Source organism: Pinus tabuliformis, chromosome 5_1 (assembly GCF_031772625.1).
Source record: "Pinus tabuliformis cultivar Carrire ecotype Pingquan chromosome 5_1, CPIR1, whole genome shotgun sequence".
Lineage (NCBI taxonomy): Eukaryota > Viridiplantae > Streptophyta > Pinopsida > Pinales > Pinaceae > Pinus > Pinus tabuliformis.
This window is the reverse complement of record NC_142305.1, coordinates 456,141,943-456,154,208: the sequence shown is the minus strand read 5'-3', so window position 1 is coordinate 456,154,208 and position 12,266 is coordinate 456,141,943. Positions and strand designations below refer to the sequence as shown.

The window sequence follows — 12,266 nt, the reverse complement described above, 5'->3', positions numbered from 1 at the left end:
AAGATTCATGGAGTCTCTCAAAATCTCACATTGGAAAGTTGCTAAAAGAATTCTATTATGAAATTGTTGCATTGGGAAGTGTTCTACAACCCACTATAGTAAGAATGTTGTAAAATGTTATGTAATTTTAATAAGTAATGGTTATTTCATTTTTTAGCATCAAAGATATAGACTCATAATCGTGTTTTAAATTGATAGCAATTAATTCTATTATGTTATTAACATATGACTAATGTAACGAATATGTAAAGGGAAATTAAAGTTAAATATTTTTGTATTTTTATATGTATCTATATAAACACAATTATAATAATATACTTTTTAATATATTATTTTATAATTTATACTTAATATTAACATAATTTAATATACATAACAGTTTTTTTTTAGATATTATTTATATTTTTTTAGTTATAGTTAAAACCTAATAAATTTGGTTTAAAGCACTATATATGAAACACTAAATTTCTTATATAATATTTTATAATTTATAATTATATTACCGTTAGTGTATCTAGTTAAAGTTTTATTTTAAAAAATAATTTATACCTAAAAATTATTGTTAAATCACTCTAAATTAAATTTAAATCATCAACACTTGTGAGAAGAAGCTCGAAGAATACCTAGAATGCACACAGTTTGTAAGTCATCACGGGGAAATTCCCTTTCAACAACAAATATAAGTGCTGTTTGACATATTTCCATCTCACGGGGACGGTTCAGGGTATTCTTGGATTGACATCTCGTGTAACTAAAATGTGGAATATTGCGCTAGATCGCACCATATGTCAACTTAGCCGCGTCACCACGGAAGAAGAATGCCACCATGTATAGATTGAGCAGAAAAAAAAGTTCAGAAGGGATTGCGCAAACAAGTATCAATCAATATGATTTCAGGCTCTGTTTTCATATTGTATATTTGATATCACTATAAAAATACTATTATTCTAAAATTAAATATAGTTTACCATGTTTAGCATTGTAAAGATCAATGTTAGCATCCATACTCGACCAAACTTATATATAATTTTGAAAAGTGGCTAATTTCCCAAGCCCTCCAGTCGAACCATGCAGTCAACGTGTGATAGGAAGCGTGAATCAAACCACCTTAACTTGGTATCAGAAGGAATGTAATCCCATCTGCATAGCGCCATAAAATAATGTTTAAATCGGAATTTCCAAAAAAACGAGTCGTTGATGATTTGTGTGGCTGGGAGAGGTAACCCTTACCGGAAATTCGTCACAAGATGGTGCAAGAAAAACGAAACGATCGATATAGCGAACTCATCTCCTGGACATTTTCTAGGGCCAGCTCCAAACAAAATACTGGGTGTACGATTAATAGCCGGGTCCTGAAAGTTATAACTTAACAAGGCATAAGTTAAGTACACATTTAAACGACATTAATTTTTCTTTTTTAGATCACAAAGGGGTGGCCATAGCGCGTACCTCCCATCGGCGAGGGTTGAAAGTAAGAGGGTCTTCGTAGTAGTTGCTATCTAAATTGGGGACTTCATATAATAACATGCACGTCCATCCTTTGGGAATTGTGTATCCTATAAATAAAAAATAATCATCGCGGATCCGATTGTTATTACGGTAAACGAGCGGTAATAAAATGCTGCAACTTTCTGAGACAGAGACTAACAATATTCAAGGTAAAGACAGAGACTAACAATATTCAATACCTTGCATTTTTACATTCTCCGCAGTTTTCCTCATCACCATGCTGTAAATACGACCAGTCCCTAATCTCAGCGTCTCTATTACAACCTGGGAAAAACAGAAGACATGGGTTTGGGTACACGGTGTCGCCATTAGGGTTTGACAAAATGCGGACATAAATCGACGAATCAAATTGATGTCACTACTTACATTTTTGGTGAACGACATTGATTTATAGTCATCCCATGACAAACACTCGTTATTTCCTTTGGTGCGTCTTATTGCTTCGTGTTCTTCCTGCACGATATCAGTGGACATCGGAGATTATTTTATATAAAATTTCGTTTAGTTATCGTGGTACAAGTAGCTATTCAAATTCGTCATCCCGTGCCAAACAAATACACTTTTACAGCAGAAGATATTAACCCTGAGTTCTTGAATGATGTGCGGATTTTCTGATAGAAGCTTCACTGCCAAAGTAATGGCTCTTGGTGTAGTTTCAAGGGCAGCAAACAGAAGCATCCGAATGATATCTACGATCCGAACTGTGGAAAGTTCAAAATCGCCATCTTCCTTTTCCTCTTCCTCTTTCAGAAATGACGATAGTAGGTCGTCCGATGAATCGTAGAATGACAAGTTTTGCTTCCTCTCCATGATAATGCTTTTGATCTGGTCAGAAAGCTCTTGCCTTCTCTGCAATTCCAAAAGTGAGTGTATGATAAGTCAATTACTTCACGAGAAAAATATATGACCAAGTAGTTGAAGGGTGAAAATGGCGGAGGCTATTGAATCGTCTTAGGAAGGCTTCAGCGAATGAAGGTTATTGTTATGAAAGGTATTTTTCTTTTTAGATGCAGATGTAACGGGTCAGGATTACCTGCCTGACTTCAGGTTGAAATTTTGCTGCGTTTACTGTAATTTTAGGTTACTGTTAATTCAGCTGTAAGTGGAAACTTGTAACTTAATAAGGCATTGGATTCGGAAACATATTGTTACTATAGCTAACAAATAGATCAGTATATCACTTTACGAAAACAAAACGCAGTGACAAAACAAACAAAAATTCACAAGCAATTTTCCCAACAAATTGTACTAAATCTACTTTATTATTATAAACATTATTTACAGACAAGAAAACTTAAAAACATACTGCAATGAAATCGTCTTACTAGGAACCGTCTGCGAAGAGAGTGGCACTGCTTGAAGATGAAGACTTAGAAAGTCCTTAGTCGATGTTTTTCATTGTTTTGAAGTTAACGTACAGGAGGGGGTCACTGCGTAAAGCGGTGACCAAGAGAGTCCGGTTTCAAGTCGATTTGAAAAAGTAAAGGATTATATTTCCTTAAAACAGAATTAAACATTTAATTATTATCACTTTATCTATTAAGATGTACACATTAAGGGTAGATGTTTAATTCTTTCTATTTAGTAATTATATATATGGTTAAAATATTTCTATAATTTTATGTGAAATTAGTACAGATTTGTTGGAATTGTGATGCAAGAGAATCAGCTTCAGGGAATTCATTTTGATGAGGGTCAAAGAGATCGTGTAATATTAAAAATAAACATTATTCCTCTGATACAATTTATACAAAATGATACAATTTAATATCCCTATTACATCAAAGGGGTGTTTAAAACATTTATTTAAGTGTAAACTATCATTTCTTCTTTTATATTATCATTTTTTGGGAACTATTTATTTTATAATTTATAATTATTATTTCATAATTTTTAATTATTCTAAACCCGTGTTATTATTTTTTGGACTAAGTGTTGCTCATCTAGTCACATCATTGAACTTGCAAACTAGCCCATTTTGATCAAAATGTTGCCTGTGTTCCACTGCATCCTCTACCATTGCGATGGAGGGGTTCAAAGCTCTGTACACTATTCGAAGTCAAGGTAATCTAGGATGTGTGACCCCCATTGAGCTGCATTTAATTACCATGTCTTTGAAATAGATCCGTTGGTTGGTTGTGATAGAGGGTGAGAGATTTGAGGGGCTGGGGTTTTCGTTAGACTGGGGGCAAGGGCAAAGGAGCTTGTGGTGCCTCTAGCCATCTCGGGGGACTTTTGAGTTGAGCATCTCATAGCTAGATCCACTTTGACGTTTAAAGTAAAAAGAGTGCATCCCTTTCTTGAGGTTCGAAACCACGACCCTTAATTTTTCATTTCATTTCTCAATGTTTTCTTTCAAGTAATACAATGGTTTTTCAACTTGTATTCTTTCCTGAATTTCAATTCAAGGTTTTGTGACCAATTTTTTTTCTTTGTTTTAGGTAAGAATTTTATCAAACGATCAAGGCTTATACTGGTTCAACATTAGAGCTCAGTGTGACCACAAAGCATGTCTCTCCTCGTGTCATATATTTTTTTAACTTTTTGGTACTCTACTGGTTCCCAATACCAAGGTTTGAGTTTTAATTTGTTCCTTGGTTTTAAATTGTGTCTTGAAGTAAAGTATTTAGGTTTTATTGTTCATTTGTTTTGTAATAATATAATATGTATTTGGTATAATATTTAATAATATGTATAGAACAACTCCATCTATTTCTGAAGTACATGATACCATGCATTATGATTTAACATATTTATATTATATGTGTATGACATGTATATATATGTTTATTTGTTGCTGATTTCCTAAATTTTATTGAGGCTTGTTCTTAAAAGTATTTATATTTTTAACACTTTTTCCATTTCTTTGTTTTATGAAAGGTTTTACATTGGCTAGTGGAGGGACCTAATTTGATGCAGGATCATCTTGGTAACTCGGCTATCCTGAATAATCACGAATTTGCTTCCCTTATTACAGTGTGTTTCTTGTCTGAGGTGGTTTTATAATGGCGTGGATCGTGAAGCAAGAAGGGGGAAAACTAGAAATAAAGCAATTGAACCGGGACGAGTGGAAGAAAATATCTACATGTTAATGGGCAAACTCTCCTAACCTTCTTTAATATCTTTTAAGTTAGTAAATTGAAATAGTTGTCATGCTCTTCTGCATTTTTTAGTTTCAATGCCTAGACTCTGATTAAATAAAACATCTTACAAGAAATCAACATATCAAGTATGGTGGGGTTTTTAGCGGGATGACTAGGCATGATGTTTGGCCTCGAAGTTGATCGAAAAAATTGTGGGATTTGAACAAGGATTTTATGAGCCTCTGAGAAACCAAATTTACAATGATATGATAGAAGACAGTATGAGATTAAACAATGAATAGAGCATTCAAACCTCAGAAAAGATTTTAGAAATGAGATGGACCCTAGCCTGCAATAAAAGCTAAAATGGTCTTTGTGAAGCTAAACTTTTTCCTTTCATGACTAATAAATTCTTACAAGTTCTGATCCGTAATTTATTGTATTTTGTTGAATGTTTTGGATTGATTCAATATTTCTATGTACTTTGAGTATGGAATCCATAGGTCTCATTGTAATGCAAGGATGAGGACAACCTATATGATTATATGATTGCGTTTTTCTATTATTTGATGTCAGAGAGATTTTGTGCTCTCTAGCAAGGAGTGCTTTTGGAGGTGAATGTTTTCAACATCATTAGTATGGCCTGCAAGTTCTTTAGGGGTTACATAATAAGGCTTCCATTGACCTTCTAATGATAGCCTATTCTAATGCGTCATTGGATTCTTATCTTGGTATTGATTTCTAGACCTAGTTTTGGTGTCAGTGTGAATGACCAAACCTCAGTAAAGGTTATGCTTTCCTTACACTATTGGGATATGATAGCCTTATTTCCTAAGAAGATTAAATGGAGGTCAATTTGGTGTATATAAACAAGGAATATATGAAATTTTTTAATGCCACATTCTTACATGTCTATTTTAGTTTCAGGTCCTTAAAAATAGATGAATTTAGTTGTTGGTTCTGTAGCAGTTGGCTTTTATAAGTATTAAGTTGTTGTTTATGCACTAAGTAATAAGACTTCTTTAAAATAGGTGAATCTACTTTTCTATCCTCCTTTTATTTAGAACTTCAAACTATTATTTTTTTTTTGCCTATTTTAATATATAGGCTACACAAATCAAAACTTTCTTGTGATATTTTTAGCTGCAAAATGTGGATTTTTAAATATAACTTTCTAGTGATATTTTTATCTTCAAAATGTGGATTTTTAAATATAGGTTATTTTATATAGAAATGTTAAAGAAACTCTTGATATTGTAAATATGGTAGAAATATAGTTATTTAGGCAATTCTTGATATTGTTAAATATTCTAAAAATATAATTTGTTTTAGCCATTTGTGGTATATTATAAATGTCCTTATGATTCTACATTTTTAATTTTAAAGATTCCATATTATGATTTTCTTTGATGCTTTTTTTCTTCTCTAATTTCAATATGTGTCAAAACTTTTATTTTTTTTGTATTTTCTGAAAATTCATCTTACTTCAATTTACTGCACAAATATATACTACATTAAATTGTATATTTCAATGAACCAAGCATTGAATCCAACAGACACCTTTACATAGGTAGGGAGTGGCAATATGGGTACATCAATATTAGCAAAGTCTACATACTCATGAATAACTATGATGAGCCTTGATTGAAACATGTGTTTTCAATGCTTCAATTAATTGAAGATGTATGCCAAATGAAAAGGAGAAGATTTCCAATTAAATTTCCCTTAACATGTGGTATTCAATATCAATCTACAATAATTCTTTAGCATCCTACTTAGATCGTGATTCTAGAATATTTTTTTTAATAAAGAGGGATAATGAAGAGAATGACATGTTAATAATGTGACGAGAACCATTGGTGAAAATTTTGGTAAATGTCCAGAAATACTTTTTTATGGCCTTGTTAATAATGTGAGGATAACTATTGGTGAAAATTTTGGTAAATGTTTAGATTTTTTTTTTTTTTTTTTTTATTGGATTCCAAGCATTCCAATTTGGCTCTAAAGCATCATACTTCATCTTAAATAGAATGGAATCTACAGCACGCTTGCAGAATTCTTGAAAATATTTGCTTACTAATTTTTTATTTTTATTTTTCTTTCTTGATATCTGTTTAGGTTACAAGTATCCCCAATTCTCAAAACCATTATCACTAAGGATTTCTACAAGAGATGTAGCTCCTCTCAGATCACTAAGGAAAATTTTAGTTGTCAATGTTAGCAAGTTGACTAATTTTCCATATTTTTTAAAAATAAATTAGATTAGACAATTCCATTTTATTTTAAAAATGATTTACCTATAGTAAAAAGATATTTTACATTACAAACAGCCCTTAATGTATAGAGCAATGTAAAATCATTAAAAATTTCAATATTTTTATGGAAATATCTTCAAACATTTTAACCTTTGCATATTAGGGACTAGTCAAATTTGCCAAGATTTCTAATCTTTTAAATAAATATATATTGTTAAATTCATTATTCATTGATAATTATATTAGAAGTTTAAAATATATTTTTTGGGGTTCTAGTAACCATATGTTGTAGAATTTTATGTGCTTTGCAAGCATCACTTTTGCTGAGGGAGTCTCTCTTCTACTCTACCTCTCCAAAATTGGCCAAACATAGCAACAAATCGTCAAAGTTCGGTATGCTCATTACAAACTAATAAGGGTGGGATTTTGATGAAGTTTGAAGTTGTGGGTTTGAAGAGAACTCCGCACTCAAGGAGTAAATGCATGATATGTTTCAAGAACCGGTAGGGTCATCTTCAGGAGCTCATATTATATGATGTTTTCGTTCAGGGAGCAAGGAAATTATTTTTTACAAATTTGGAATGATTGTAACACGTCAGTGTTGTTATAAAACTTTTAGTGAGGTAGTTTGGCACATATATAGCTTTGTTTTATAATTTTGCCATGATTTTGCATGTTTTTTTTTTATTTTTTTTGTTTATATGGTGAAATTTGTAAGTTGCAGTAGTACATTATTGTAATGATAATAATATTCTAGTTAAAGTAAAAGCCTCACCAAATTCCAAATTAACATATGAGACCTTTTTGTTTGTGGGAGAAGGGATCTCCTTTTCATAGAAATATGCTTGCTTAGTTTACAAAGTTTTTCATACTCTTAGTCCACTTTACAAATGACAAACCATGCCTACATCTACTAGGTGTAGGATGAGTTTTTTTGACTTCTTGTTTATATTGAATGGGTAAATATGTGGCAAGTTAGGGCTAGGGTTGTTTTAGCTTGAAATATGCATTCATACAATTGGAAATAAACAAAAAAAATGGTTTAATGATTAATTCAAGTGTCAATGCATGGGAAACAAATATATACTAAGGAAGATTATGTAGGAAGAGTAGTTATTGACGCTTGGCAAAGAGGATAAGGTTGTTCTAGGAAGGTTTGATTTTTCTAGGAAAAACTTAAAATTGGGATTATTCTTGCCATATTTAGCAAGAATGTTTAGTGTAGATATAACTTTGTTTTCATGATTTTACCTCTTTATTTTTCTTTTTTATTTATGAATTTAAATGGTCAACCTTGAAAGTTGCAATAGTGTTGCCTTACAGTGGTAGTAGTCATATCAACTTGAAACATATAGTCTATTAGGTTTAGGATCCACTAGTTTCAAGAAAAATGCCTATTTTTAAGGGCATTGATTTTGTTCATGCATTGTTATCTAGACATTAATCAAGTGAAAAATAGATTGTTACACAGATTCTTTGATTGTTGTTCTAATCTCTTGAACACGATCTATTGATTTCATGTTTCCTAGACATTGTCAAATTTTCAAATCATTATACGTGTTGGAAAAATGTAGAAATGATATGTCAAGTTAGAGTTGATGAGATGCGTTCTCATAGTGACTGTTTGAGTCTATGTGTAATGGGTTGTGTCTTTGTAGTTTGTGTTGTGAGTTGGTCATCCGAATTATTTGGATCTAGATTGTCATAGAAGCTATCTATGTGTGGCTATATAATGTACTCATTGTCTAAGAAGTTTGATCAATGAGATATGATTTCATTCTTGTGCATCTCTCTGATTTTTTGTAATATGGTGTCAGAGCGAGAGGGAGTTATAGTGAGGCTTTAGATCTGAGAACAAGAATACCCAAATCTGTGAGGGCATTGAGATCAACATTTGTGTGAGCTTGTTGTTACATAGATACTCTCCATTTTTTTAAAATATCTCATTGGTGATTGGTGTTTTCCATTGCTAGTAGGTGGTTATTTGGGGCATAAAGTTGTGGATAGTTTGATTAGCTCTAGGGGCGGAGTGAAGTTTGTGAAGTTATTTTTAAACCTCTGAGTAATTAGAAGAAAGAAGCTTGAGAAGTACTTGGATCTATTATTCAAGTCATATTCTCCACATTGGTTAATCGTTGGTTTTATTATTATGTTTCCAAAAAGAATTTCCAAGACATAGAGTGATTTTTTTTATAAAGAGTATAGTGCGATAAAGGAGTTGTATGGGATTCATTTTTTCATGGTGAAATGGAATTTAGGTAGTATAAGGAGTTAAATATCTTTTTTTGGGTAAAAGTTAAAAATTGTTGGTAAAAAGGTGTATTTGGTTAAAAAAGGGAAAATATTTTTTAGGAAAGAGGGTTTGGAAAAAAATGGAGAAATAAGAAGTAGTTTTGGCTTAAAGTTTTGGAAAAATGGTTTGGTAAAAAAAAAAGGAGAAATAAGAAGTAATTTTGGTTTTGTTTTTTATCTGAAGCAATACTAAGTTCTTTTATTTTTAGATCATGTGCATTTGGTTTTGGATGTGGTGAATTTGGATGTAGATGTGGTGAATTTGGGTGGAGATATCATGAATTTGGGTGTAGATCTCGTGATTTTTTTGTCATTATGTCAATTTTTTTGCATGAAACTTATTTGAATGAGTCCACAAGGCTTGATGGAGGAAATTATGCAAATTGGAAATTCAAAGTATGAATAGTTTTAGAGGGAAATAATTTATGGCCCATAGTGACTTAGGTGGAGCCAAAACCCATTATTGTTCCAGCTATTCTAGATTGGGAAAAAAAGGAAACAAAAGCAAACGCTTTACTATGAATGTTAGTTTTTTTTCTAGGTAATGCTAATCTATTAATGGAAAAGGTAAAATTACAGCGGGGCTCCGGCCTCTGTGGTGCTGAACAAGGTAATATTAGTATGGAACCAAAAACCAAAAAGCATGACTACCCACCGAGTGGAAACCAGTCTGAATGTATCCATAATCAAAGCCCACGCAGGGGTCCCAGATCATAAACAAAAACAAGTGAAGCCCACAGAGGGGTCCTGAGTAAGATCCGGCCAGAATGAAACATGTGGATTGAAAAAACATTATGAAAATAGAGAGTCAGAACCTAGTTTGCACATATGTCAAGCTAAGCCCACTAGGCGTCTCGTGGAAGTTCATCCACAATTTGACAGCCATAGTCAACCTAGTCCACCGCTCTTCCTCGATGCAACAGTCGTAGTCATTCCCCTCCGCCGCCACTGTAGATGTGCCACCCTCGCTGCCACCGACCTCTTGCATGCTGCCCGAGCAGCCAACGACTGCGTGCTGGCCGCCATCCATTTCCTTGCCATGCAAGGTGCTGCCATGGCCATCTTTGTGCCTGAGTGTGGATATCTTTCTATCTGTATTTTCTCTAGCTCCCGTGTCTCACGTCTCCTCGACCTTCCCTCTGGTGCAAGTCTTCCCTTCCTCTGGTTCAAGTCCTTGAGTCCGTGTAGCTTTCTCCTCCTACTCACTTAGTTCTTCGTTGAACGACACAGTGATGGTGGCAATAATGGCAGGTCGATGTAGTGTGCTCTGAAAATGGAACTGGGCAGTGTGGTAAGAGGGGTGAGGGGGGTCAAGAGGGCCAGTCATTTGGATGGCAGCATTCACTCTTTGTGCCCCATAATCCTGAGCCTGGCCTTTTCCGCTGCGGGTATTCGGGTAATATCGAGTGAGATGACCACTTGACTGATTAGAAGAAGGGGTGGAGCAAGGGGTCTCCAGTTCAAGGATGGGCGGTGAGGCTGGGCAAGTGCTATAGCTTCGACTGCTACCGCGTCTGCTACACATCCTATGGCGAGTTTGTGTCATGTCATGGCCAGTGGATTGGTGATTGAAGTTTTGGGCTAGGATGACAGAGGTTTAATCAGAATGAGTAGCTGGTGAGGTATAACTAACATTGGGATTACTGTTGCGGTTGAGCCTAGAACTAGGGGAGTTTTGGGTAGAATTCAGAATACATTGAGTGGTTTGGGTGAAATGGAATCCATTTCCCAAATCCACGTAGCTAAGAAGCTAGCAGCAATGCCCTATGGCTTTGCGAAATTTCGGCTCCTCAGCTTGAGGGGGGCAAGAGCATATAAGCAAGGAGGGGGAGATAGAATTCTGGCCAGCATTTTCCATGACCTTAAGCCTACTGCAGTCATCTCAACCTGAGCACCAGATTAATGGTGTCTACATGTTAACAGTGTTGTGCCATAAATTGGCATGGAAGGGGACAGGGGTGGCCATGTGGCTCGACGGCCTACCATTCTCATGTCTTATCTTCATTAATTTCCAATTAATCACCTGCATCTGGGTGTACTATGAATGTTCGTTAAGGACAACATCATTCCTTATTAGGGATTGGAAAACATCCAAAGAAACATGGGATGTTCTAAAAAGCTTGTATGGAACATCTAATACTAACCAGATTTTGTTCTTGAAGACCAAGATTTTATCAATTAAAATGGAGGTCAATGAAAGTATAAGCAATTTCATTTCTCGTGTCAAAGAGCTAAGTGATAAGTTATCAAAAACTGGTGAAAAGGTGTCCAATACTCACTTGGTCACTATCACATTAAATGGCTTAGTGTAAGATTATCAAATTTTTGTTTCAAGTCTTTCAGCTAGAGATAAGCCTCTTATTTTTTATGAACTCATAGGTATTCTTCTACAAAAGGAAGAGAGGATGAAGAACTTCAATTTGGGCTCAAACAATTTAGATTTGACATTGATAGCCAAGCGTAAGCAACCATACAAAGGCAAGCCATGGGAGAAAAGCAAAGGAGGAAATTTTCAAGCAAGGCAGAATGGTATGACACAATGTAAATCTCTAGTTCATGATAAAAGAAATGATTATTGTTATTATTGTGGCAAACCTATATATCATGCTAAAGATTGTTATACAAGGAAATATAATGAGTCTAAACATATAAACATAAGGCATAATGGGAATTATGTGGACAAGGACACCTAAATGAATGATGGATTTAAAAATCTAAAATTGTTTGTTTCTGATGTTGCATTGTATGTTGAGACTAATGATGTGAATGCTTGGTTCATTGGTTCTGGTGCATCACTCCATATGTCTTGTAATAAGGATTGGTTTGATGAATATCATGAGGACATTGATGGAACACGTGTTTATCTAGGAGATAATAGATCCCTTCAAGTTCAAGGATATGGAATAATAGGTGTAATGTTACGTAATGGAAAAGAGAGATAGATCCATGATCTGTTGTATGTCCCTGGTATAAAAAACAATTTAATTTATGTTTCTACAATTGTTAATCAAGATTTGAAGTTGGAATTTGTCAAATCATAGTGTGTTGTTAAAGATATCGAGGATTTCTATAAGGTTATTGCCACAAGTACTAGTGTTGGAGGCTTGTATAAGCTGAATGTGACCAG

At 34.0% G+C, this 12,266-nt stretch overlaps 1 protein-coding gene across 1 annotated transcript; it reads right to left on the bottom strand.

Annotated features, from left to right (window-relative positions):
- Positions 1 to 1,040: 1,040 nt before the first annotated feature.
- On the bottom strand, positions 1,041 to 10,169 carry LOC149165457 (cytochrome P450 85A1-like). Its single transcript, XM_089429816.1, has 8 exons — positions 9,986 to 10,169; positions 9,795 to 9,886; positions 2,068 to 2,358; positions 1,876 to 1,962; positions 1,689 to 1,773; positions 1,450 to 1,556; positions 1,231 to 1,352; positions 1,041 to 1,140 (listed from the first exon to the last, which is right to left on the bottom strand). The coding sequence occupies exons 1-8, from the start codon at positions 10,167 to 10,169 to the stop codon at positions 1,041 to 1,043; spliced, it is 1,068 nt and encodes a 355-aa protein (XP_089285942.1).
- Between the last annotated feature and the right edge of the window lie 2,097 nt (positions 10,170 to 12,266).